The sequence below is a fragment of the Crocuta crocuta genome, unplaced genomic scaffold, assembly GCF_008692635.1.
Source record: "Crocuta crocuta isolate KB4526 unplaced genomic scaffold, BGI_CrCroc_1.0 scaffold10, whole genome shotgun sequence".
In the NCBI taxonomy this organism is placed as follows: Eukaryota; Metazoa; Chordata; class Mammalia; order Carnivora; family Hyaenidae; genus Crocuta; species Crocuta crocuta.
Window position 1 is genome coordinate 6,017,484 of NW_027527551.1, and position 27,194 is coordinate 6,044,677.

At 38.6% G+C, this 27,194-nt stretch overlaps 2 protein-coding genes across 8 annotated transcripts in view; one reads left to right on the top strand and one right to left on the bottom strand.

Moving 5' to 3' along the window:
• Window positions 1–10,283, top strand: part of JKAMP (JNK1/MAPK8 associated membrane protein) — a 33,254-nt gene extending 22,971 nt beyond the window's left edge. For 3 of the 4 annotated variants that reach the window (XM_077768865.1, XM_077768871.1, XM_077768879.1), the window contains 2 exons: window positions 1,447–1,523; window positions 10,003–10,283. In XM_077768865.1, the coding sequence (XP_077624991.1) occupies window positions 1,447–1,523; window positions 10,003–10,221 (296 nt within the window). In that variant the 3' untranslated portion in view covers window positions 10,222–10,283. The remainder of the gene's footprint in view (window positions 1–1,446; window positions 1,524–10,002) is intronic. The other variant, XM_077768885.1, reaches the window with a different exon arrangement.
• Window positions 10,284–10,650: 367 nt separating this feature from the next.
• Window positions 10,651–27,194, bottom strand: part of CCDC175 (coiled-coil domain containing 175) — a 71,030-nt gene continuing 54,486 nt past the window's right edge. For 3 of the 4 annotated variants that reach the window (XM_077768844.1, XM_077768835.1, XM_077768853.1), the window contains 6 exons: window positions 23,272–23,424; window positions 20,563–20,665; window positions 17,442–17,485; window positions 16,008–16,170; window positions 11,281–11,424; window positions 10,651–10,714 (listed from right to left, as the gene is read on the bottom strand). In XM_077768844.1, coding sequence (XP_077624970.1) covers window positions 11,333–11,424; window positions 16,008–16,170; window positions 17,442–17,485; window positions 20,563–20,665; window positions 23,272–23,424 — 555 coding nt within the window. In that variant the 3' untranslated portion in view covers window positions 10,651–10,714; window positions 11,281–11,332. Of the gene's footprint in view, window positions 10,715–11,280; window positions 11,425–16,007; window positions 16,171–17,441; window positions 17,486–20,562; window positions 20,666–23,271; window positions 23,425–27,194 lie in introns of those variants that run through there. The other variant, XM_077768858.1, reaches the window with a different exon arrangement.

Sequence of the window (27,194 nt, forward strand, 5' to 3'; positions counted from 1 at the left end):
TCTAGTTGCTCAAAGTCTTAAATTGTTTTATACCCTAGAGAAAGAACCATGCCTGAGCCCAAGATCTAAATCCTGCCAAGAGCCCAGGACCACTGTCCACTCCCCACAAGTTTAGGCCTTGTTAGAAATTTCCTCTTACCTTAGATGGTTTTTTACTACTTGGTCTTAAATTCATATCATTAGCAACATTGTTTAGCTATTTATAAATTAAATGGGATTTTTAAAAATCATTGTTGAGGATGCTTATCACTGTATATGAACTAAAAGGTTCTAAATGTCAAAAAGAAGGTAGTTATTCAGTAAGTTGGAATCAGGCCTGTATAGATTAATACCAAGTTTCTGGCTTCTGCATTCTGAAACATTTGAAATTCTTCCAGATGGATTCCATTGCAATGTAAAATGATTAGTGGTTTCATAAATTGAAGTTGTTTTAAGATAATTACATGAAACATAATTTAAGATTTTTTTTCTCAATTTGCTCATTTGTTTAAGTGTGCTTTAAATTGAAAACATTTTAAGAGAAAGATACTATATTGTTAGAAAAAAATTTTGCCTGAAGTAGAAATAGCTAGAATTTTGACATAAAGAATACTGGATGATCCATTTATCCTTTGAGGTTTATTGATACATGAACTTTTCTAAAGAGTAACTAAAACTTAATAACTGTTATATTTAGCATTTCTCAACCAAAGTCCTCTATTTGGATCATGAAACAAAATTATTTGAGTAATTATTTTCTCAGTCTTCCCAAGTCAAGTTTGGTACATACTAGTATCATTCTAGATGCATAGATGGAAGTTAATTCTTTACATTCAGTAGATGCCTTAAGGCAGTGATCTTCAAAGGTGGGCCAAGGATAGTTTTACCTTTTTTTTAATGTTTATTTTTATTATTTTGAGCTGGGGAGAAGGGTAGAGAAAGGGAGAGAGAGAGAATCCCAAGCAGGCTCTGTGCTGTCAGTGCAGAGCCAAATGTGGGGCTCAAGTTCACCATTCAGTTTGTGAGATCATGGCCTGAGCCGAAATCAAGAATTGGATGTTTAACTGACTGAGCCACCGAGGTGCCCCAAGTTTTATATTTTTTAAATGGTAGAGGGAAAAATGTAGTCAGTTCTTAACACGTGAAAATTATATGAAATTTGGATTTTTATTGTCTATAAAGTTTTATTGGAACGTAGCGACACCCATTCATTTATGTATTGTCTGACTGCTTCCCACTGTAACAGGGACTTGGGTGATTGAGGCAGCTACTGTATGGCCTGCAAAGCAAACATTATCCTGCCCTTTACAGAAAGTTTGCTGCCCCCTTTAGGGCATTAGGGCTTAAGTCTCTCATAGAACTGGTTGAGAAAGTTTTCAACTATGGGGAGAAATATACTGTTTGAATTTTTTGATGTTTTATTCAGAATATTTAATTTTCAATATAATGCCAATGTCTGTTTTTCAGATTATGCCTTCCCATACATTATATTAGTATTATCTTTGGTTACTCTGGCTGTGTACATGTCGGCTTCTGAAATAGAGGTAGGAAATCTTTTTTCCTTTAAGTTTTTTTAAATAGGTTTGACAACTGAATAGGAAGATAGTAGTACATAAATAATACATATGATGTGGTACTACTGATTGTTGTAGTAATCCTTGTTTAATGGCACTCAGTAGCTTTTAGCTTGTTGAGTTTATAAAAAGTTGCATATTAAACTGTATTTGCTTGGGAAGTTAATGAAGTAGTGGGCTCGACTATTCCTCATGTTGGAGGAAAAAACTATCATTTCACATAATTGACCCACATAGAAAATGTTTAATTATTGAAATGTTGAAAGTTAACACTATTTTGAAGGAAGCATAAAATGCTTTCTTGTATGTAGAATTAATTTTACACCTTATTTTACACTGGTGACCCCAACAGTCATGAATAATTACATACATTCTGTACCCTTCTATATTTTGTTCCCAATTTTATTTTCTCAATTATGGATGTTTACTTTTGCACTCTAGTAACTAATGTTTTGGTGATTTGGAAAGGACGTTAATGGTCACATTAGTTTTGATACTGTTCCTGTTTTGAGACCTCCATTTTGTCTCTTTTTAGTATTTCCGTGGAAATAAAGAACTCTGAGTTATTCCTTTAACTTGAAAGGAATAAAAGAGCAAAGTGTCTTAGTTCTCGTCAGTCCTGCTTGCTAGTCTAGTGCCTGGGGACTGTCTTCAGCTGCGTACTCTGAATCCTTTCTTTAAAAAAGTTCAACCCAGAGACTATTTTGGAGTCATTGTTGTTCCTCCTTTTTCTCTGACCTTAGTGAAAGAATGAAAGGGAATGGCTTTCAGGTAGAATAATAGAGGAAATACACAGAATATTTTTATGGTGATTCAAATGTTGTCATTTGTATACTGTCCCTATTTCTCCTTTGTAATCTTTAATCAACATTACAAGGTGTTTAAAGAAGATAAACAAATTCATTTTGTTACTTTTATCAATTCTAAGGAAAGACTGGAGGGAGGAAATGATTGGATATTTCAATAAAATAAAGTTTTTGAATTTTTGTTTATCACCTGCAACTACTGTGAATAGTTAAATTAGCTTTGAAACATTTCTCTGCCCCAGGAATCGCTCCTCTATAAAATGTTTGTGTACTTCAGTTAGACTCTATAATGAATCAGAAACAGGGACCTGAATCAGGAAAAGAAAATCTAGTTATAGATGAGTTGATGAGTCATTCAGTAAGAGAAAGTTGGTAACAAACCTACTGCAAATTACATTTCAGTGTGTTTATTAGCACCTTTAGATACTACTTTTATAATAACTTGGTCCCTCCAATTTCTCCATATTATAGAATTGTTTTAAAGATGAAAGGAAATCACAGTGTTCATATGTCATCTCTGTTCCCTTCTAATTATCCAGGGAGCAGACTCCAGGAACACTGGAGACTGAGGAAGTTGGGTGTGTGTCCCTTCTCCTTGCCACCTGAAAAAGTCAGCTACTGTGGATCAGGGTAGGAAGCAGGCACATAGTATGGAATTCCCTTCTAGTTCATATCTCTCAGAAGAAATGGTAGTGTTTCCAGGGTTGAATGTTGGTGTGGGCTAGAACTTAGAGACATGGACTATCCCGGAGTGCTTGTATGGCTATAGGAAGCCTCAGTTTCCTCATCTGTAAAGTGTAGTAGCTAGAATGAGTGATTTCTTAGGTCCTTTTTAGGTCAAACATTGTGTAATTCTGAGGTTAAGATTTTGTATGGAAACAATATGTTTTATTTTTATTAAAGTATTAACATACAGAGTGTTATATTAGTTTCAGGTGTACAGTATACTCAACAATTCTATACTCCGTGTTCATCAAGATTAAGTGTATTCTTAATCCCCTTTATTTCACCCACCTCCCCTCTGGTAACCACCAGTTTGTTCTCTATATTTGAGTCTTTTTTCCCCCTTGGTCCCTTTTAATCCTTTGTTTCTTAACATATGAGTGAATTTATATGGTATTTGTCTTTCTCTCACTGGCTTACTTCATTTAGTATTATACCTTCTAGGTCCATCCATGTTGTTGCAAATGGCAAGATCTCATTCTTTTTTATGACTAAGTAATATCCCATTGTTCATCTATACCACAACTTTATCCATTCATCTATCCATAGACACTTGGGTTGCTTCCGTATCTTGGCTGTGTAATTAATGCTGCAGTGATCATGGAGGTGCATATTTCTTTTCAAATTAGAGTTTTTATCTTCTTTGGGTAAATACGCGCTAGTGGAATTTGGTAATTCTATTTTTAATTTTTTTGTAGAACCTCCATACTGTTTCCCACACTGGCTGCACTAGTTGGCATTCCTGCCATCAGTACACGAGGGTCCTTTTTCTCCACATCCTTGCCAACATTTGTCATTTCTTTTTTTTTTTTAATGTTTTATTTATTTCTAGGAGAGAGAGAGAGAGACAGCGTGAGCAGGGGAGGGTCAGAGAGAGAGGGAGTCACAGACTGAAACAGCCTCCAGGCTCTGAGCTGGCAGTCAGCACAGAGCCCGACGCAGGGCTCGAACCCACGAACCGCAAGATCATGACCTAAGTGAAAGTCGGATGCTTAACCGACTAAGCCACTCAGGCACCCCTAACATTTGTCATTTCTTATGTTTTGGATGTTAGCCACTCTGACAGGCATAAGGTGATCTCTCAAGGTAGTTTTGATTTGCATTTCTCAGACGATGAGTGATGTTGACCATCTTTCCCTGTGTCTGCTGTTCATATGTGTAACTTTTTTTGAAAACTTGTTCAGGTCCTCTGCCCATTTTTTAATCAGATTGTTTCTTACAGATATATTACTTGTAGATATACCACTTGCAAATTTCTTCTCCCCTTCATTAGATTTCCTTTTGGTTTTGTTGATGATTTCCTTCACTGTGTAAAAGCTCTTTAATTGGTATAGTCCCAATACTTTTCCTCCTGTTTCTCTTGCCTGAGGAGACGTATCTAGGAAAATGTTTCCTTAGCCAGTGTCAGATTACTGCCTGTTTTGTTCTAGGAACTGTATGGTTTCAGGTCTCACATTTAGATCTTTAATCCATTTTGAGTTTATTTTTGTGTGTAGGGTAAGAAAGTGGTCCAGTTTCATTCTTTTGAATGTAGGTGTACAGTTTTCACAACACTATTTAGTGAAGAGAGTATCTTTTCCCCATTGTATACTCTTGCCTCCATTGTCCTGAATTATTTTACCGTATATGCATGGGTTTATTTCAGGGATTTCTATCCTGTTCCATTGATCTGTGTGTCTCTTTCTGTGTCAGTACAATACTGTTAGGAAAACTGTAGCTTTGTAGTGTACCTTGAAATCTGAGCTTGTCATACTTCCAGCTTTGTTTTTCTTTCTCAAGGTTGCTTTAGCTATTTAAGGGGTTTTTTTTTTTTTGGTTCCATACAAATTTTATAATTATTTGTTCTAGTTCTATAATAAATGTTGCTGTTTTGATAAGGATTGCATTAAATCAGTAGATTTCTTTGGCATTAAAAACATTTTAACAATATTGGGTCTTCCAGTCCATGAACATGGAAGTTCTTTATCATTTGTTTGTGTCACCCTCAGTTTCTTTCAACAGTGTTTTATAATTTTCAGGGTACAGGTCCTTCACTTCCGTGGTTAACTTTCTTCCTAGGTATTTTGTTATTTTTGTACAATGTAAATGGGATCATTTCTTAAATTTCTCATTCTGCTACTTCATTATTGGATAAAAATGCAACAGATTTCTGATTATTTATTTTGTATCCTGCAAGTTCACTGAATGCATTTATCACTTCTAGTTGGTTTTTGGTGGGTCTTTATGGTTTTCTGTATAATACAGTAGAACCTTGGTTTGGTGGGTCTTTATGGTTTTCTGAATAATACAGTAGAACCGGAAACATGCTTATAATCCAAAGTACTTGTATATCACAATGAATTTCAAGAACCATTGGCTCAGTTGTGATCATGTGACATTAGGCATCATGTTACTTGTATTTCACGATATTGTTTATCAAGTTAAAATTAGAAATGTTTGCCCGTCTTGTGGAACACTCGCAGACCAAGTTACTCACAATCCAAGCTTTTACTGTATGTCATCTGCAAATAGTGTAACTTTTACTTCATATCAATTTGGATGCCTTTTATTTTTTTCTTACATGATCACTGTAGCTAGGACTTTTGGTAGTATGTTGAATACATATCATGAGAGTGAACATCCTTGTTATGTTCTGGATCTTAGAGGAAAAGCTCTGATTTTCACCATTTAGTAAGATGTAAGCGGTGGGGTTTTCATATTTGGCCTTCACTGTGTTGAGGTATGTTCTCTCTAGACTGACTTTGTTGAGAGGTTTTATCACAAGTGGATGCTGTGCTTTGTCAGATAATGCTTTTTTGCATCTGGTGAGATGGTCCTGTGGTTTTTATCCCTTCTCTCATTAATGCGATATAGTGTGTTGATTGATTTGCAAATATTGATTGAACTTGGAATAAAACCCACTTGATTGTAATTTTTTTAGTGTATTCTTCTATGTGGTTTACTAATATTTTGTTGAGGATTTTTGCATCTTCATCAGAGATAATTGTTGAGTAATTATAATAATATATATGTATATGTGTAATGTGTCTGTAGTTTTCGCTTTTTGTGGTATCTTTATCTGGTTGTGGTATCAGAGTGCTGGCCTCAGAGAATAAAATGGGAAGCTTCCCTTCCTATTTTTTGGAATAGTTTGAGAAGAATGGGTATTAATTCTTTTTTTGGGGGGGGTATTATTTTTATTTTTAAAAATTTATTTGAGAGAGAGAGAGAAGGAGAGAGAGGCAAAGAGAAAGGGAGAGAGAGAATCCCCAGCAGGTTCCACATTCAGTTCTAAGCCTGACGCGGGGCTTGATCTCACAACCCTGAGATCATGACCTGAGCTGAAGTTGAATCAGATGCTTAACTGACCAAGCCACCCAGGCACCCCTTAACTCTTTTTTAAATGTTTGGTAGAATTCACCTGTGATGCCATGTGCTCCTGGACTTTAGTTTGTTGGGAGCATTTTGATTACTGATTACATTTCATTGATAGTACTTTTCCTGATTCTGTTTTGGGAGGTTTTATGTTTCGAGGAATGTATCCATTTCTTCAGTGGTGTCCAGTTTATTGGCATATAATTTTTCATAATATTCTCTTATAATCCCTTGTATTTCAGTGGCATTAGTCATTTCTCCTTTTCTAGTTTTATCTCAGACCTCTCTTTTCTTGATGAGTCTGGCTAATGGTTATCAATTTTGTTGATCTTCCAAAGAACGAGCTCATGGCTTGACTGATCTATTTTTCTTTTTAATGTCTCTTTGATTTATTTATGCTCTAGGCTTTATTATTTTATTCCTTCTACTGGCTATGGGCTTTGTTTTTCTAGCTCGCTTGAAAAGGTTTGAAATGGTTCTTCTTGAGGTAGTCCTGTTGCTGTCATGTTCTCCCTCAGAACGACTTTTGCCACATCCCAGTGATTTGAACCATTGTGGTTTTCATTTGTCTCATGTATTTTTTTATTCTGTCTTTGGTATCTTGGTTGACCCATTCATTGTGAATAGCATGTTATTTAGCCTCCATGTATTTGTGTTTCTAGATTTTTTCCTTGTGAGTTCTAGTTCCATACCTTTGTGGTTAGAAAGATGCATATGATTTTAATCTTTTTAAGCTTATTGAGACTTGTTTTGTAGTCTAACACGTGATCCATTCTGGAGAAGGTCCCATGTGTACTTGGAAAGAATGTGTAATCCACTGTTTTTGGATGGAATACCCTGAATATATCTGTATGCCCATCTGGTCTTACTTGTCATGCAAAGCCACTGGTCTTGTTGATTTCTGTCTGGATGATGTATCCATTGATGTACATAGAGGGTTGAAATCAACTATTAGTGTATTACTGTCATTTTTCTTCCTTTGTATCTGTTAATAGTTGCTTTATGTATTTAGGTGCTTCCAGGTTGGGTGCATAGATATTTATAATTGTTATATCCTCTTGTTGGATTGTTCCTTTATTATGATGTGTCCCTTTCCGTCTAGGTACAGACTTTGTTTTAAAGTCTATTTTGTCCAGTATAAGTATTGCTATTCTAGCTTCCTTTTTTTTTTTTTTAATTTTCTATTTTTTAATGTTTATTATTGAGAGGGAGGGGCAGAGAGAAGGGGAGACAGAATCTGAAGCAGGCTCCAGGCTCTGAGCTGTCAGCACAGAGCCTGACAATGCGGGGCTCAAACTCCCAAACCTGAGCCAAAGTCGGATGCTTAACTGACTGAGCCACCCATGTGCCCCTCCAGGTTTCTTTTCTATTTGCATAATGTGTTTTTCCATTCCTTCACGTTCAATATGCATGTGTCTTTAAGTCTGAAGTGTCTGTTAAAAGCAGCAGTTAGATGCGTTTTGGTTTTTTATCCACTTAGGATCCTATGTCTTTTGATTGCAGCATTTAGTCCATTTATACTCAAAATAATTATTGATAAGTATGCTTAAGGCCGTTTTCTTAGTTTTACTACTTTTGTAGTTTTCTGCTCCTCTTTCTCTGCCCTTGTGGTTTGATGGCTTTAGTGTTATGTTTGGAGTCCTTTCTATTTACATATGTATTACAGGTTTTTGATCTGTGGTTACCGTTAATATATAACTCCTTATGTGTATAGCAGTCTGTATTAAGTTGTGGGTCACTTTAGCTTGAACGCATTCTAAAAGCACTAAATTTTTGCTTCCCTCCCCCGCATTTTATGTATATGATCATACTTTGCATCCTTTTATGAATCCCTGGACTGGTTATTATAGTTACAATTGATTTTACTGCTTTTGTGCATTCATTTTCATACTGGTTTTATATGTGATTAATCTTTTATTATATGTTTACATTTATCTGTGACATTTTTTTCTCTTGCTGCATGTAAAATCTCTGTCACTACTTTTGCTATTTTAATTACTATGTGTCTTGGTGTGGACCTTGGTTTAATTTTGTTAGGTGTTCTCTGTGCCTCCTGCATCCAGATGTCTATTTCCTTCCCCAGATTAGGGAAGTTTTCCACTATTATTTCTTCAAACTTTCTGCCCCTTTTCTCTCTCTTCTCCTTCTAGGATCCCTATAAGGTGCATATTATGCTTGGTGATATTACTGAGTTCCCATAACCTATTCTTACTTTTTGTTGTATCTTTTTCTGTTTGCTATTCAGTGTGGCTGCTTTCTATTATATCCATCTTCCAAATCACTGATCCCTTCGTCTCCTTCCCTAAATTAATTCCCTCTCATGTATTTTTTATCCTAGTTGTTGAGTTCTTCATCTCTGATATTTTCTATCTCTATCGAGGGTCTCACTGAGATCTTCCACTCTTTTCTCAAGTCCAGTGAATATCCCTATAACCATTACTTTATCATGCATATTATCTGTTTCATGTGGGACATATTCCTCTGTCTCCTCATTTGTCTATTTATTTTTTCCCCCTGTGTATTAGAAAAGTCCACTATATCTCCTGATATTGAAGGGCCTGTGGTGCCCTGGTCACCAGAACCAGGCACTTCAGGGGTGTCTCCTGTGCGGGTACTTGTGTCCTACTGTTGTGGCTGAGCTGCATTTGCCTTCGTCCAGTCAACTGCAGTGGCCCCACTTGATCTACTCGGGGCACGCCAGGCAGGGTGTAGTCACTGCGGGCCTGTGGCGGGGCAGTATCAGCAGTCAGATCAGATGCCTGTTTTCAATCTGTTGAGGTCACAGTAGCATGGATCAGCAGGGTCCTTCCTCTGCACATCTGGTCATAAGGTTCGATTCTCGGGACTGCAGGCACATCCGTGTGTGATTATCTTCCCCTCTCCCCAGGGCAGGAGCCACTCTGGGGCTGCTTGCAGGGTATGTCGGGACAGGGTGCTAGCAAGACAGGTGGCGTCTTCTGCTGGTTCCTGCAAGTGTCTGGGTATTATGGTGCGGGAATGTTCCTGGAGAAGTTTCCTGACGATCCCTGCCCTCACAGTGTACATTCTGAGATTAGTAAGTCTCCTTCGCAGATACCCCAGGTGCTTTTCAAACTGTTGCTTCTATGCTGTGTATCTACCAGGTTGTGATGCAGGCTCTTGGAGCTTGGCACCACCAATTGTAAAAACTCTCAAAGCTAAGGCCCACTGGCTTTCAAAGCCTAACGTTATGGAGACTCAGCCTCCCAGCACTGGACCCCTGTGTCTACAGCTCCTGGTGCCCCTCCTCCTTGTGGTTAGTCTCTGCCAGGGCTTAGTTCCTAACCACGTCCCACCCTTCTTACCCTTGCTGACGTGGCCTCCTCTCCAGAGTTAACTGTGGAAGGTCTTCTGCCTGTCTTTAGGCCGTTTTCAGAGTTAGTTGCGCTCATGTGTCTGTTATCTCAGTGTATCCGTGGGACGAGGTAAGCTTGAGATCTTCCTGTTCCACCATCTTCCCAACAAACAGTACATTTTAAATTATAATTATCTCATTTATTCAGACTGATGATCTGTATTTGTTTTCTTTCTTTTATAAAACTATATAGAATTGCTATGATCTTCTGGTGAGAAAGAAAAGACTTATTGTTCTCTTCAGCCACTGGTTACTTCATGCCTATGGAATAATATCCATTTCCAGAGTGGATAAACTCGAGCAAGATTTACCCCTTTTGGCTTTGGTACCCACACCAGCTCTTTTTTACTTGTTCACCGCAAAATTTACCGAACCTTCACGGATACTCTCCGAAGGAGCCAATGGACACTGAATGTAAGAGCCAAAAAAACTATAAAGTATTCTTAGTAAAAAATATAAAATGTATTAATACTCTTTTTTGTACGTGGAAATAAGATTGGGTTTGTTTTTTGACTTACCAGGCTTTATGGTTAGACTTGGAAAATACAAAATAGTCTGTTCTGTAGTAGATACACTACCCACTTCACAATAGGACACTACAAGCTTGTTAGGAAGCATTTGCCTTCTGCATCGATATTGTTCTTCTGTAGAGCAAAATCATGTTTCTGGAATAATCTGAAATCTTTAGCATTGGCCTAATTTTGCATGTATTTGTTTGTTTTTCAAGTGTAATTATAAGGACTGACATACCTTGTTGGTCTGATAGCAAACATGGAAGTGAAGTACGTTGTTTGTTGTATCTATTTATTTTTACCAGCACAGTATTTTGATTATAAAAATAGAGCATAATTTATATAACAGGTTTTTTTATAGGTAGTTTGGTTGAAGACATCTTCTGGTTGTTTCTGTTAAGAAAAACAATAAAATGCTTAAACTACAAAAAAAAAAAACCCTCAGATGTTCTGACATTTAATTGTATTTTGACACAATAATTGTGGCAAAAATTCAAACTAATTTTTGAGAGGAAAATTCCTTTCCCAAATGAATAAATACATCTATTCACATATTCCCTCCTTCTTAGGTCTCCTTTTTAAAGGGTCTGTACCAGTGCCATATTTTATTGATCCTGAAACTTTTTTTACATGTGATATCTGTGACTTAGGATGCATCTCAGAATTGATGCCTTCTTAGATTTAACGAAATACAGAATATATACATAGTTTTTCTGTGGTTAGTTGTTGAAAGGCATGCTATGAATTTTCTGCTCTGAAGCCTCTAAGAGACTCATGTGGAACCATGGACTCAAAATAAGGTTAGCACTTAACCTAATATTCTGACCATGTTTATCCATTTGTATTGTTTAGAATGTTATTTACCGTTTCTGCTGTTCATTGGGGATTATGCAGGTTTGTTAATCTCAGACTTAAGACTTCCCCTGACCACTGCAAAATCTGAAAGAAAATGCACTTACTTTTTTTGTAGTTTTGTTTGTGCCTTTTGAATTCACAGCAGATGTACCTTTGTTAGTTTTTCTTTGTTAATGCTCTTTTCATAGTACATTTAACCACTGGGGAGTAGACTTTTTGGATATGAACCTGTTTCTTCTTCTTGTCTTCTGTAGGAGTAAAAATAAAATATAAAAATTCTATGTATCTCACACAAGTTTGGGTGGTTATTAGTATCCATTAAAATTCTAAATTTCCCAGAGAATCCTCACTTGGATGACTGTATAATCTGGGACTGGAGGTGGATCCCGGGAAGTCAGTGTCTGCTTACCAGGGCCGTATCTATCTGTCCCACTACTTTTGGGGCTATTTTAACAGTTATCTTCTCTGATTTCCTATTCTAGCAGAAAAATGTGTATGCAAAAGGAAGAATCATAGAAGTAATAATTACATTCCTCAAATGCAAAGAATTTCAGGCATAATGAAAGCAATTAAAAATGCACATATATATTTAAGAATAAGATCAGAACAATTCATAGCAACTGTGGTTGCTAATGGTTTAAATAATTTGTTGAAACATTGTCATTAAAAATATAAACAGGGGCACCCAGGTTACTCACCTGGTTTAGCATCCTACTCATGATTTCAGTTCAGGTCATGATCTCACAGTTTGTGAATTTGAGCCCCACATCAGGCTCTGCGTTGACAGTATGGAGCCTGCTTGGAATTCTCTTTCAAACAAACATTTAAAAACAAAACAAACAAAAATAAAAACATATTGCCCTTGTCCTAGGTTCAGGTTTGTTCAGGGTTTACTTAGGTCCTTGTAGGCAATCATAACACTCACTGCTGCAGTGCATGGTAATTATTTTGCTAACCAGTGCTGGATAGGTCATTTAAGGGTCAAAATGCTTTTATTAATTTAGGTCCATTGATAAATTTAGTAATTACATTGTTATATATTTGTCTAAAACTATTGGATTGCAAGACTTGCCTGCACATTGGAGCCCGCTGGCGAGAGGTCTAAAACATGCCCAGATCCCACCTCCAGAGATCCGAGGTAAATTAGTCTAAGGTGCAGCCCCAGCAGAAGGATTTTTAAAACCTCGTCCAGGTGATTCTAATCAAGTATGGTCTAAACTCTCTACCTAGTTCAGATCTTAATTTTTCCAAGAGACCTTTTGACAAATTATTTTTAAAAATTTTAATTCTGCTTTAATAACCAGCTTCTTTTTCAGAATTAAGTGATCAAAATATAACTTTATCTAAAGTCCTTTTCATTACTGTAACTAAAAGATATCTGATAGCATACATAAATTTGATCTTTCTTTAAATATCGGTAACCTAAATTATATGGTATAAGACTTGGACTTTTTAAATTTTAAAACGAAATCATTTTTAATTCTTTTAAAAAAATCTGTACTCAGTTACTATTTGATTTGGGAATACACATTAAGAACTTGTTTACCTTTTATCTGGAAGGACTGTGAAGGCAAAAAATAACAGTCTTAGTTTTCAAGATGAATTCTGGCATTTCAGGTTCTGACAAGCCTGTCCTCCCCCTTGCCAGTCGGTACCCCCGGCACATGTCCGCTCAGCCAGACTACCGCAGCCCTTGGCCGGGGCAGGTCTGCTGCCCTTTCGGGAAGACATCCCTATGTATTCCCAACACCTGAAGAAGGCTTAGAAGTGCCTCTCTACCCTTTAGTAGCCACTCACTATAGAAGGAGCCCCTTGTATTCTTTTTTTTTTTTTTTAAATGTTTTATTTATTTCTAGGAGAGAGAGAGACAGCGTGAGCAGGGGAGGGTCAGAGAGAGAGGGAGTCACAGACTGAACCAGGCTCCAAGCTCTGAGCTGGCAGCCAGCACAGAGCCCGACGCGGGGCTCGAACCCACGAACCGCGAGATCGTGACCTAAGCGAAAGTCGGATGCTTAACCGACTAAGCCACCCAGGCGCCCCGAGCCCCTTGTATTCTAATCAGCTCTTTGCTGGTTTATTCTCAGGATGTATGTACTTTGAGGTTCAAGGACCCGGTCTTATTCAGTTTAGTCCCCGCAGCATTTGCTCTAGGGCCGGGCTCAGAGGTGCCCCGTGAGTTACTGAAGCTAGTGGCAGTGTTCTCGAAGGAGAGGGCAGGGCCCTGCAGTGACAGATTATGTCCAGAAGAGGACAGGAGAGGGCTGCTGAGCTGCCATAGATCAAAGGCTTCTCTACAAGTCCCATTACTTTTGAGAAGCCGTTCAACAGGGAAAGGCCAAAAGCCAGATTACAGGTGGCTCCGAGATGATAGGTAATCCAAGGGGCCATAGATTTCAAGAGCTCTGATGAGTGCCTAATTTGGGTCTCATGCTTTGTAATGTCCTGTTAACTATCCATGTTTTATAATCAGGGAAACCTAGGGAGTAGGGGTTAAATAACACGTAGGAAGCAGAGCTGAGATCTGAGCCCAGGTCCACCTACCTTCAAAGCCCACATTGTGCTGATGCTCTAGGAGCAGAAATAAGTGGAGTTCCTTTCCATTTCAGAGACCTCTCCCTATTCCTTAACCGAGGCAAAGTCTCATTCCCTGTTAGGTGTTCTCACCGTTCTGCTACTCCTGTGAAACCCTTATGACAAGGGGTTTTACCTACATTTGTATGATAACTGATTCTCCCCTATAGGAGAGGTGGGAAAACTATAGCCTGAGGAGTTCTCTGACCCACAAACTCTGCAACTGGCCCAGAATGCCGTAACATTAGCACCAACCGCTAACTTCCCTACTTTTGACCCTTTCAACCATGGAGCAACCAGAGAAAGCCAGATACACTTACTAATGAATCACATACCCTGTCCTGCCCCCAGCTTCGCCGTGCCAACAAGCTCCAATTAGAGCACACCATACACAATACACCTTTCCCATTCCCCTGCCGGCCCTTTGAACCTCTGCAAAAAACAAGGGATGGTAACTCTCACTCTCTTGCTATACCAAGTTTTATGCCTCAGCTTGTTTGTACGTAGCTGGTCTTCCTTTATTTTCACACTGCAATCCTCTACTTTCCATAGAGTTCTCAATAAGACAGTCCGCAAAATATGTGAAAAATGGGAATATAGTTACTCAGTGGGCTTAGCTTTTCAATCTAATCTATGTACATTTGCTCCAACATAAAAAATCCCATCAGGTTTCAGACAAATATGAAAGTCTCATTTGTGTGAAAATAGGGCAACTGATGCTTTGAGGTGATTTCGCTTTTAAAATTCTGCTTGATCTACAGTTGCTGAGGATGGTCTGACTTACCAAAGAAAATTTTACAAAGTGACCAGGGCCCACCAGCAACCCAATATTCACTTATACGTAATAAGCGGCACCACAAAAACAACTTTTAGGCTGATAGTTTACCCACGAAAGTCTTCACTGGTCACTAAAACATTATTTCTTTTGTCAGTGCCCTGAGAACATTGGTTTTACCAAATATTGGAATATTTTTAATCTCATCACTTCCTATCTTATTTCATTTTCTACAACCTACCTTTAAAATTGCTTATCTAATGACGTTCTTTAAAATGACACCTCTAGGGGCGCCTGGGTGGCTCAGTCGGTTAAGCGTCCGACTTTCGCTTAGGTCATGAGCTCGCGGTTCGTGGGTTCGAGCCCCACGTCGGGCTCTGTGCTGACTGCCAGCTCAGAGCCTGGAGCCTGTTTCAGTCTGTGACTCCCTCTCTCTGCCCCTCCCTTGCTCATGCTGTGTCTCTCTCTCTCTCCTAGAAATAAATAAAACATTAAAAAAAAAAAAGTTTAAAAAAAAATAAAATGACACCTCTAGGGGCACCTGGGTGGCTCAGTCGGTTAAGTGCCCGACTCCCGGCTCAGGTCACAATCTCATGGCTCGTGAGTTGGAGCCCCACATCGGGCTCTGTGCTGACAGCTCAGAGCCTGCTTCAGATTCTGTGTCTGCCTCTCTGCCCCTCCCCAACTTGTGCTCGCTCTCTCTCAAAAATAAAATGACATCTCTAACAGATCTGTGCACTTGCTAGATGATGTTCTCATTTTGCCACTCCATTTCTCCTCTACACTCTATTCTCCTTCCTTCTCCCAGCCCTTCCTACCTCCATCATCCCTCCTTCCCAAGGGATTTGACCCCTGGGACCTCAGGGCTGTACCTGTGCAAGGATTGACCTCCATTTCCTACAGCAGCCAGAATCTGGACAGAGTTCTGTGGCCTTCACGTCTAATGTGACATTAGAATAAAAACTGAGGATGAAGTTGATCATCTTCTGGAGAGACTGGACTGCTTGCTCTTAACACAGTCATGTTATATGGAATGTGTTACATCTCAGAAGCCCCAGAAGACGTCACTACCACTAGATTTTCAGAGAAGGCAATAGTTGCTGTTTTTAATACTAAACTCAGGAAGAAAAGGTAAAGTGATGTTTCATATCCTCTGCTTAAGAAGATAAGAAAGTGTATAAAAGGATTTAATAAGACCTTTAAAATAAGAGTTTAAAAAACCCAGAATGAAATTAAGATTCAGTTATTTAGAAAACTCACATAGGTGGACAGGATTTGTCTCACACTGCTGATTGACCACATTCGGCCCCACAAAGGAGAATCAGTGTTTAGGTGAATGTGACATTAGTTAGGGATGGATTATTAGGGATAACTAAATTATTTGGTAAGGTTTTTTTTTAATCCCTTTTTTAATTTTGATGTTACCAGCCACAGTAAAATAACAAGAGGTTCTTTGTTACCCAAAGCTTTTGAGAGGTTACTTACTAGAGAGGTCCGTTGTGGATTCCTGTTCCACAAGTAAACGCAGCTCTTCAAAATTCCCTTGTAGCCAGGTGCTGATACGCTCAATGTTTTCATCCCTTTCCCACAGCCTCTCTGTTAGCTTTTTTATTCCTTGCAAAGTCTCACCACCACTGTTTACCAGTTCCTTTAAAAAAATAACATATTGCAGTGTGTAAATCTAAATTCCAACAAAAGAAATAAAAACATTCTGAGTGAATCATGTCCAGGACAAAAATATATATACAAAATTGGTATTACTCTTGCAAAAATAAGTGTACACAGCACATTCACAAAGTCCTGTCAGGAAATCAGTGGATTAGCAAGTGAGGCTATTTAATGACATGTTCACTGAAGTCCACCTTTTAACTGGGTAGGATGGCGGTAGCGGTGGCGGCGGCAGCATAAAAGCCAGCTCACCTTCAAAGCGGCACAGAATTTCAGACCATCTTCAGCATGGCTTACATAAGAGAACTTTAGAATCAGGCTGGATCTGAGTTTTAAGGCCCCATAAGTTCATGAACTGTTTGTTCTTGGCAAGTTACTTAAACTGAGCCTCAGTAGCTTCATTTGAAAAAGGTTTAAAGCTAAGCCAGGATCATACGTAAACTTAAAATGCTTAGAAAGTGGCAAAGCAGGATTTAAACTCCATCCTGTCTGCCTTTATAGTGGAGAGGGGTGGAGAAGTAAGTTAGCAGGGCTGGTAACAGAGGACAGATGAACTTCAGACCTGACAACTGTGTCCTAAAATAGTGTGCATTCAATTTGTGTTTCCGGTTTGGGGGTGGGGGAGTCATTCCCTTTAACCATACCAGTAGAGTAGGAAGACAGTGTCCCGAAGGATTAAGATTGCATAGTGACATTTGGCACGCCTAAGAATAAGACAACAGCCCCAAGTGGAGTCACTTACACTGAGCCTCAGATCACCAACGTGAGGATCAATTACAGTTTTGGCTCTCTGGGACATGGAATCTTAAACCTGTCATTCAGGAATCATCTAATCAGCACTAGTTAGGTCATCTGCTTGATAGATGACTGCCACCCACTAAAGAAAAGTGATCTTTGCAATAACTAGTCTGCTTTTTTTTTTTTTTTTTTTTTTTTTTTTTTTTTTTTCTTTTTCTCTGNCCTGTTCCTGCTCCCTTCTGCCTAAAAAAGTCTTCTATTTTGTATAGCTCCTCAGATGCTGCTTGATTCATGAATCATTGAGTAAAGATAATATATTTAAAATTTACTCAGGTGAATTTTGTTTTTTTAACAACATAAAGCACACATTTTAAGATATGGGTGGCTATTGCCACTCTCCTTCAATCCTGATCTCCTACCTTAGGTGTATGCGTGTACACACACACACACACATTAGGTAGGTGAATATTTTTAGAAATATATTATTTATGGAGACAACACAAAAAAGCTCACCTTAACCATCGTCTGAAATTCAGCCCACAAATCCAAATACTTCCCTAAAAGAAAAATTTTCAAAATTCAGAGGTTATGGAAATGTGAACATTTTTATAAAAGTAATGCTATTTGTTTTCCAAAAATTATGTTTATCTAAACATTTCTACTTCCAAAATGACAGAATAACTGGACCAGACTTGCCCTCCCACTATCTGCAAGAAGAAAATATATTAAATATATTTGTTTTCCTATCCAGTTTTCAGATACCAGGGAATGAGCAGCACAGAACTATGGTACCCGGAAGTAGAGTGACAAATGAGGCAAGCCCTGTAGTCACTCGGCTTACTGCTGAGGACACCTTTGCAGACCTGAGTGCAGGTAGAACTAGGCAGGCTTGCACACAGACACAAAAACCTGTGCAAAGATTAGCAAGCTGAATCCAGCAATGTATAAAAACAGTAGCAGCTTTTGAACAAGTGGGTTTTATCCCAGGAACTTGGTTTAACATTCCAAAATGAATCGATGGAGGGGCACCTGCATGACTTGGTCTGTTAAGCGTCTGACTTCAGCTCAGGTCATGATCTCACGGTTCGTGGGTTCGAGCCCCGCACTGGGCTCAGTGCCGACAGCTCAGAGCCTGGAGCCTGCTTCAGATTCTGTGTCTCCCTGTCTCTTTGCCTCTTCCCTGCTCATGGTCTCTCCCTCACTCAAAACTAAATGTTAAAATAGTTTTTTAAAAAATCAATGCAGTTTACCCTCCTAACAGCAAGGAGGAGAAACCCCATGTGAGCATCTCCATCGACACTTGAGTAGCTGAGGCTTCACAGGCATGGCACACCTTCGTCACCAACTACCTCCATACATACCTTGAATGCCCAGGCTGTAGCGCCCCTGCTTGGTACCACCCTTGCAAGTGCTGTCACATTATTACTGGGGAAATAAGTGCACCTGTGTGACTACACTGGGTGAGAACACCTGCAATTTTGCACCTGGTTTCCTCTACATGTGCACTTTCCTTTGCTGATTTTACTCTGTATCCTTCACTGCAATGAGCAATAACCATAACAGCTTGAGCCCAGTGAATCCTTCTGGCTAATCACTGAGCCTAAGGATGGTCTTGAGGACCCATACTAAAACACCTCAAAGCTGCAAAATCTTGCTGAGGAAAATAAGTTCTAAACAAATGAAGATACATACTGTGTTCTTGGATTGGAAGACTTAATTTTGTTAATAGGTCAGTTCTCCCCAGATTGGTTTACAGATTTAATACAAACCCTATTAAGATCCCAGCAGGTATGTGTAATTATAGATTAATAAGCTGATTCTAAAACTTATATGGAAATCAAAGGACCTAAAATAGCCAAAATAGTTCTAAGAGAGAAGCACAAATGTGGAGAACTTCTGTTACCCGATTTCCAGGCTGAATATGAAACTACAGTAATCAGGACAGTGTGGTATTGGTATAAAGTTAGATATTGAGAAGGAACAGATGCATAAAACTGATATCTGAAAAAGTCATTGGGGTAGTACAATACTAAAAAGATAGTCTGTTCAAAAATGGTGCTAGAACAACTGGATATACATAAGAGAAAATGAAATTCAACCTTTACCTCATACCATGTGTAAACATGAACCAGAGATGCAGACATAAAAGTGAAAACTAAAAACTTCTAGAGAAAATACTGGAGAAAATCTTTGAGAACTTGGCTTAGGCAAAAAATGTCTTAGATGAATCAGATAAAACAGACTTTATCCAAAGGAAAGATTTTTGCTTTTTTTCAAGACAACCATTAAGAAAATGAAAAATCAAGCCTTATACTGAAAAAGGACTCATTTCCAGAATACACAAAGGTTTTTAACTGCACAATGGAACACAAAGCAATGAGCAAAAGATTTGGACAAATGGCAGACTGTATTTTCCAGGGATGGCCCCACAATACATCCTATCCCACATGCTCTTCGCACAATGTGATGCTGACACCCCCACCCCCCATTAGTGATGGTGTCTTGTGTCCCCACCCCCTGTACTTGAGATGCTAGCTTTTGGAACAGAGCAGGCCAGGCAACTACACATAGACCAGCTGAGAGCCAGAATCAATAGAAGACATAGTGAGTGAGTGGGTGGGTCTTCAGGTACTTCCAGTCCCAGCTGCCAAATTATCCCCAGACATCAGGATGCCCCACCTAATGTCATGTGGAGCAGACATGAGTGGTCTCCACCAGGTTCTGGCCAAATTACCAACTTGGGAGCAAAGTAAGTGTAATATTTGTTATGCTGCAGTGGATAATTGGTTCAAGGCACTTCACAAAGGATGATATACAAGTGGCCAGAAAGCACATGAAAAAATATTCAACATCAGTCATCAGAGAAGTACCAATAAAAATCACAATGAAATACCATTATATACCTATTTAAAATGGCTTCAATGTTAATAATTTTAAGTGCTTTGACAATGTTGATTGTTGGTGAGGATGTGGAGTATCCCATTGCTAGTGGAATAAATTTGTACAACAACTTTGGCAAATTGTTTTAGCAGTTCCTTACTGCCAAGTTAGACATACACTACCTATACAACCCAGCAATTCCACCCCTTGGTATCTACCCAAGAGAAATGAAAACAAATATTCATAAAAATGAGCGTAAACAAAGAATAACCAAAACCTGGAAACAATCCAAATGTCCTTCAGCTGGTGAAGAGATAAACAAAACATGGTAGATCTTCATAATGGAATGCTTAACCATACAGCTATAAAAAGGAGCAAAGTAATGAGACATACAACAACACAGATGGATCTAAGAAAAAAAAAAAGCTTCCTGAGTGCAGAAGTGTGCATATTCCATCATTCCATTTGGATCTAATCCTTAGCGATGGAAAGCAGATCACTGGGTTCCAGGAGCTGGGAAAAGGGTGGGAAAGCAACCACTAAGGGACACCCTTTATCCCTGAAAAGGAAACTTTTCAGGGATAAAAATGTTCTCTATCTTACTTGGTTGGGGTGGCAGTGATTACAGTGGCATGTGCATTTGTCTAAACTCACTTAAGATGGGTGCATTTTATTGGACGCAAATCATTAAAAATTTATTTAAATAAAACATCTATTCTTTATATGTAAAGGTCACCCATTACACATTACTTACTCTGATGAACTATCAGTTGCCAAGACAGGTCACCTGATGCGCCCCTGAGGTCTTCTTCTCTTTTTCTGTATTGCTGTATGTTGTCCTTCATATCTGCAATATACTGGAAATTAAAGGCATGTGACTAAGCAGTTGAGATACTGTAGATTAATTATCCATGCAACCATTCAGCAAACATTCATTGATCCTCCTCTGTGCCACTGACTATTCTCAGTACAGGGGTAACGGTGAGCAGAACCCTTGTTAAGCTTACATTCTGATGAAGGAGATAAGGGACCTGGTGTCCCAGTCAACATTTAAGCACCCAAACAAACACTGCATTCAGAATATAAGTTGCCACAAGAAGAGATGAAAAGATATTCTGCCCAAATGCATTGTGTCCACTAACGAAATATTGCTCTGTATGCAAAATGTGTGTGCAGTAAATATGCCAAGGCAGCCATGCTGCCAGACTGGAGGAGTTGGGTGGAGGATCTCAGAGAAAGGATTTCTTGAAACTGGAGACCCCACAGATTTGCTAACTCCATTCAGATGTTTCACTGGGTTGGGTGATGGTGGTAGTAGTGGTTTGGGTATTAAAGTCATTGCTTTCTGTTCTGACCACTCAATGCTTAGGGATGCTAAACTCTATAAAGTCTCTGGGAACTCTGAAAGCATGGGCTTTAGATATAAACTTGGCACTGACCCAGTTTTAAGAGAAATAGTCAAATACTAGAAACTACTGATTAAAAAAAATCTTAGAAATTGCATCCAGTACCATAGAAGAAGTAGATGTGAAACTGTTTAGTCATGCAGCTTGATCTTGTGTCAGTCTGCATGGCTTGTCAGCAGGTTTTGTAGTAAACCAAAGTGAAAACCCCTGTAAGCCAAGTCCAAGTCATCATCCCTGCCCCTCTTTGAATGTGAATCACTGTTTGTAGACTTGTCTAGTTCAGCTGGTTTCCCACAACTTTCAAATGTGTTAACACACTGAATTGTAATTATCTATTTATTTGCCCACATCCTCAGCTAGACTATGAGCTTCCTAAGGACTTGGGGCAGTGTCTTATTCATCTCTGCACTCACTGTGCCTTCCCCAAGGCTAGGGACTCAGTGGGGGCTTTTGGGATGTCATCAGCAAGATGGAGAGTGGTGAGTGAATAAGAGAACAGCACCAGGTCATTCGGGGCCTCATAGATGGACAATACATTAAAAAGAAGAACTTTTAGAATCAGTTTTTTCAACGGTCATCCATTTGCTTACCCATGACCAAAGTAGCAATAACAATTCCAGGCATTTTAATAAATAATCTATGTCATCTTGATAGAAAGACAGTCTTGTGGAATATTTCCATGAGTAGATGAAATGCCTTCTAAGATCTTTTCGAGGGCTAGAAGAATGAAGCTGTATTGCATGTGTGCAGGTTACTGATGATGGTGTCTGGGTTCTGGAGCATATTTACCTTTTCAAAGTGCATTAGTATCTCTTATGCGACTTTAATTATGCCAAAAAAACCCACTGGTACTCATACTCTAGATAACGGATTTAAATGATGAAAAGAATTACCTAGAGAGGTAAAGGAATGTTTCCCTTACTCAGTGTCTTACTGCCGTGGACAGTTTTTATTTCTCTAGCTATTAAAAGTTATTAAAAAATATATAGAACCTCAGTTTCCTCATGTACAAAAGGACCATAATATCTTATCCACCTTAAAGGTTACTGTGAGCATCAAATGGAACTGAATCCCCCTCGGATGGCACTGTGCAAAACACTTGGGATACACTGATACAGATCTTCACCTTGAGACCAGTGTGGTTTACTGGAAAAAAACTATACAATCAATACAGAACAGACAACCTAATGTTTCAAATGGGTAAAAAACTTGAACAGGCACTTCACAAAAAGGTATACTAGTGGCCAACAACATAGAAATAGATGCTTCATTAGTCATCTGGAAAATGAAAATTAAAACCACAATGGGACATCACTACACATCCCCCAGAATAAATGGAAAAAGACCAGGGTTTGGTGAGAATGTGGAACCAATGGTGTTCTCATGGACCCTGTTGGGAGTGGCAGTTACTACCACTTCTTTGGGACAGCACTCTGCACTAGAATGGACAGTCCACATCCTTATGGCCCTGAGATTCCACTTGAGGGTTATATACCCAACAGGAATATGTACATATGTTCCCTCAAAATACATGTACTAGAATATTCATGGCAACACTATTTCTAATAGCCCCTATTAGAAACTCTCTTAACTCCCCATCAGTAGAGTATACAATTGTAGCATAGTCATACACCTGAATACCATACATCACTAGGGATGAACAAACCATACTACACTCAATAATAAAGATGAACCTTGCAAATAGTATTGAGCAAGATTGCACATTGTATCATTCTATACATACAATGTTCAGAAATAGACAAAACTAATCTTTGGTGTTAGTAGCCAGTACAGTGTTACCCATGTGGGGAGGTTAGTAACAGGAAGGGACATAGAAGATACCTGGATACTGTTAACACTTTGTTTCTTCATCTGCATGCTGATTACCCACGTGTGTTCATTATGCATTTCACTTATGATTTGTGCACTTATCTGTATGTACTTTAAGCTTTATTTAAAAAGTGTTAAGAGCTATAATCTCCTCTTCTCTCATAACTGTTACAGGTTTAGGCAATCAGTTGAAATCACCATGTAAAGTGAAGAGCTCTTGAACTTACTTTTCTTAATTTTTCATTTTCCAAGAGCAAAGCATCCACTTTTAAGTCATGTACATAGATTTCATTTTCTAAGTTCTTTAAAGTTTCAAAATGACTTTTGACCGTATGGCTTTCTTGATCTCGTAAGTATTTTAGTTCTTCTTTCACTTTTTCCTGCTCAAACACAAAACCCACAATTATCACAGAGTTAAATTATCAGGATGCCAGTGTATTAGATTGCCCGGAACCACATCCAGAGACGGGGTCTAATTAATTCCTGAATCATCAGCAGAGGCTATGCATACCTTCCCTTAGAAAAACTTGATGTTTAAAACTCCAAAGTTGATTCACTTCTGGGAAGATGGTGGAGTAATAGGATTCTGAGCTTATCTCAGTCCATGGGCACATGGAGATAACAGCCACATTGTGTAACTATCTGTGAAAGTAGCCTGAAAACTGGCAGAACAGCCTTTCATAGAGAGGGGCTCCACTGAAAAGGGTAGGAGTGGTAGAGACATGGTAGGAACCCAAGCCCTGGCAAAGATAACCACAAACATTAGAGACCCAACAAGAAGCCAAAGGAAGAAACCCCATACCAGGCACCCTAGGCGTGAGAGACTCACACTGGGAAGACAAATCCCCATGACATTTCACCTTGAAAAACAGTGGGGTTTGACTTCTTGAATCTTTACAACCAGCAGGGCTTAATTCTAGTAGTTTAAAAATCAGTAGGCTTAGCTTTGGGAGAGCTGGAGGACAATAGGAAATAAGTTCCCACCCTTAAAGGGTCAACATAAAAACACAACATAGAAGGAAGTTTGAAAAGCACCTGGGGTATATATGAAGATTTATTTACTAATCTTAGAATATATTCAGAATGCCCCCAGTCAGAGAAAAAGGGATCTTTAGGAGATGGTTAAAGAACAAAAGTGCTACTGGATACCATTTCTCTTCCTCCCCCCGCCACCCCATGCTAGTTGGCCAGATACTTACAGGAAACAGCATAAACACTCTCTACCTATCTTGCTGGCAACTGGTGCCCTGCCCCTATATTCCTCTGCAGATTAGCCTAATCAATCTGCCATACTCCAAAGGCATCCCTCCAGAATGGCTCCATGACACACCCTGCAAGCATTCCCAGCAGAGACCAGCACCACTCCAAAGTGACTCCTTCCTTAGGGAGAGAGGAAGATATCCACACATACCAGTGTACCCACAGTCCCAGTAGCTGAACCTTATGGCAACAGCACAGTGAGAGTACACTGCTGATCAGTGAGACTGCAGCCCCAGCAGACTTACTGTGAGCCGGCATCTGGTCTGAGTGCAGGCCATCTCAGAGGATGAGGGGAGCACCCTACAGTTTTGTGCAACTACAGCTTCACCAGATGGACTGAGCAGGCATCTGGTCTGAATGTTGACACCACCTAACCAGAAGACCTCAGCAGCCCCAGACTGCCTCTTTAACAGCACAGAGACAAAACCCTTCCTAGTGCACATTCTGCAGGCAAAAAGGGCTATTACAACTGACTTGACTGAAGGCAAACATGGCTCAGCCACAAGAGTGGGCTGATACAACACACAAAGGCGGTGCTACTGAAATGCCTGGTTCTGCTGAACGGGGAACACTGCACCACAGGGCACCATAGGCCCTCTTCTTCATAAGGCCACTACTTTCAGCTCACTTTTCTAATACATAATAAAAAACAGAGTTAGACAAAATAAGGAGACAGAGGACTATGTCCCAAATGAAAGAACAGGATAAAACCACAGCAAAAGAACCCAATGAAAAAGAAATAAGCAATATGCCTGATAAACAACTCAAAGTAATGTTCATAGGATATTTACTGGACTTAAGAAAAGAATGGAAGATCTCAGTGAGACCTTCAGTAGAAATAATAAAAGTAAATTAATCACTTATAAAACCAGTATGGAGGTAAAACACAAAAGCAGTAAAATCAATATTTATAAAAATCAGTCAAGGGGTACACAAAATTTTAAAAATATAAAGTATAACATCATATACACAAACATGGGAGGTTAGTAGAAATTCAGTGCTTTTAGAATGGGTTCAGGCTCAAGTGACCATCAACTTAATATGGAATGCTATATACATAATTATACATGAACCTAATGGTAACCACAAATCAAAAACCTGTAATAGATACACAAAAAATAAAGAGAAATGAATCAAAGCATAACACTAAAGCTTTCAAACTAAAAGGGAAGTGAACAAGAGAAGAAGAAAGCAACAGAGAAAAGCTACAAAACAACCATAAAACAGGTAACAAAAGTGGCAATAAGTACATACCTATCAATAATTACTTTGCGTGTAAATAGACTATATCCTGCAATTATAAACATAGAGTGAATGAATAGATAAAAAAGCAAGACCCATCCATAACACAGATTAACTTCAGACCTAAAGACACATGCAGATTGAAAGTAAAGGGATGGAAAAACATTTACCAGGCAAATGGGATAGAAGCAAAAAGAAAACTGAATAGCAATACTTCTATTGAGCAAAACAGACTTTAAAACAAAGCCTATATCAAGAAACAAAAAAGGACACTACATAATGATAAAAGGAGTAATCCAGCAAGAGGATATAACAATCGTATTCAACAGGAGGATATAGCAATTGTAAATAACTATGCACCCAACATGAGAACACCTACATAAAGCATCTGCTAACCAACAGAGGAAGAAACTGTTTCTATTATTGATGTATAATAATAGCAGGGGATTTTAGCACTCTACTTGCATCAGTGGATACACCATCCAGACAGAAAATCAACAAGGAAACAGTGGTTTTGAATGACACATCAAACCAGATAGACCTAACAGACATACTGAGAACATCTCATCCAAAAACAGTGGATTACACATGGAAACTTCCCCAGAATGGATTACATGTTAGGCTATAAAACAAGTCTCAATAAATTAAAAAAGACTGAAATTACATCACAAATCTTTTCTTAACACAGCAATATGAAACTGGAAGTCAATCACAAGAAAAAAATCTGGAAAGAACACAAATACATGGAACTTAAATAACAAGCTACTAAACAATGAATGGGTCAACCAAGACATCAAAGAGAAAGTAAAAAAAATACATGAGACAAATGAAAACACAGTGATCTAAAATCTTTAGGATGCAAGAAAAGCTCCTCTCAAAGGAAAGATTATAGTAACATGGTACTACCGCAAGAAGCAAGAAAAATCTCAAATAAACAACTTTACCTTACACCTACATGAGCTAGAAAAAGAACAAAGCCCAAAGCTAATAGAAGGAAGGAAATAATAAAGATTAGAGCAGAAGTCAATGAAACAGAGACTAGAAAATCAATAGAATGGATCAATGAAATCAGGAACTGGCCCTTTGAAAAGATCAATGGAATTGGTAAACTGTTAGCTAGACTCATCAAAAAAAAAAAGGACCCAAAAAAACCTATATACGAAGGAGTAGAAATAACAACTGACACCACAGAAATACAAGGGATTATAAGAGAATATTATGAAAAATTACATGCCAAAAAAATTGGACAACCTAGAAGAAATGGATACATTCATAGAAACATATAATCCCCCAAAATGAAATCAGAAAAAAATGGAAAGCCTGAACAGATCAATTACTATCAATGAAATGAAATCAATAATCAAAACAGTCCCAATAAACTAAAGTCCAGGACCAGATGGTGAGTTCTACCAAACATTTTTATTTATTTATTTATTTATTTTAGAGAGAGAAAGAAAAAGTGTGAGCAGGGGAGGGGCAGAGAGAGAGGGATAGAGAGAGAATCCCAAGCAAGCTCCACACCGTCAAGTGCAGAGCCTAATGGGGGACTCAAAAACACAAACTGTGAGATCATGACCTGATCCAAAATCAAGAGTTAGATTAGATGCTTAACTTGACTAAGCCACCCAGGCACCCTTCTACCAAACAT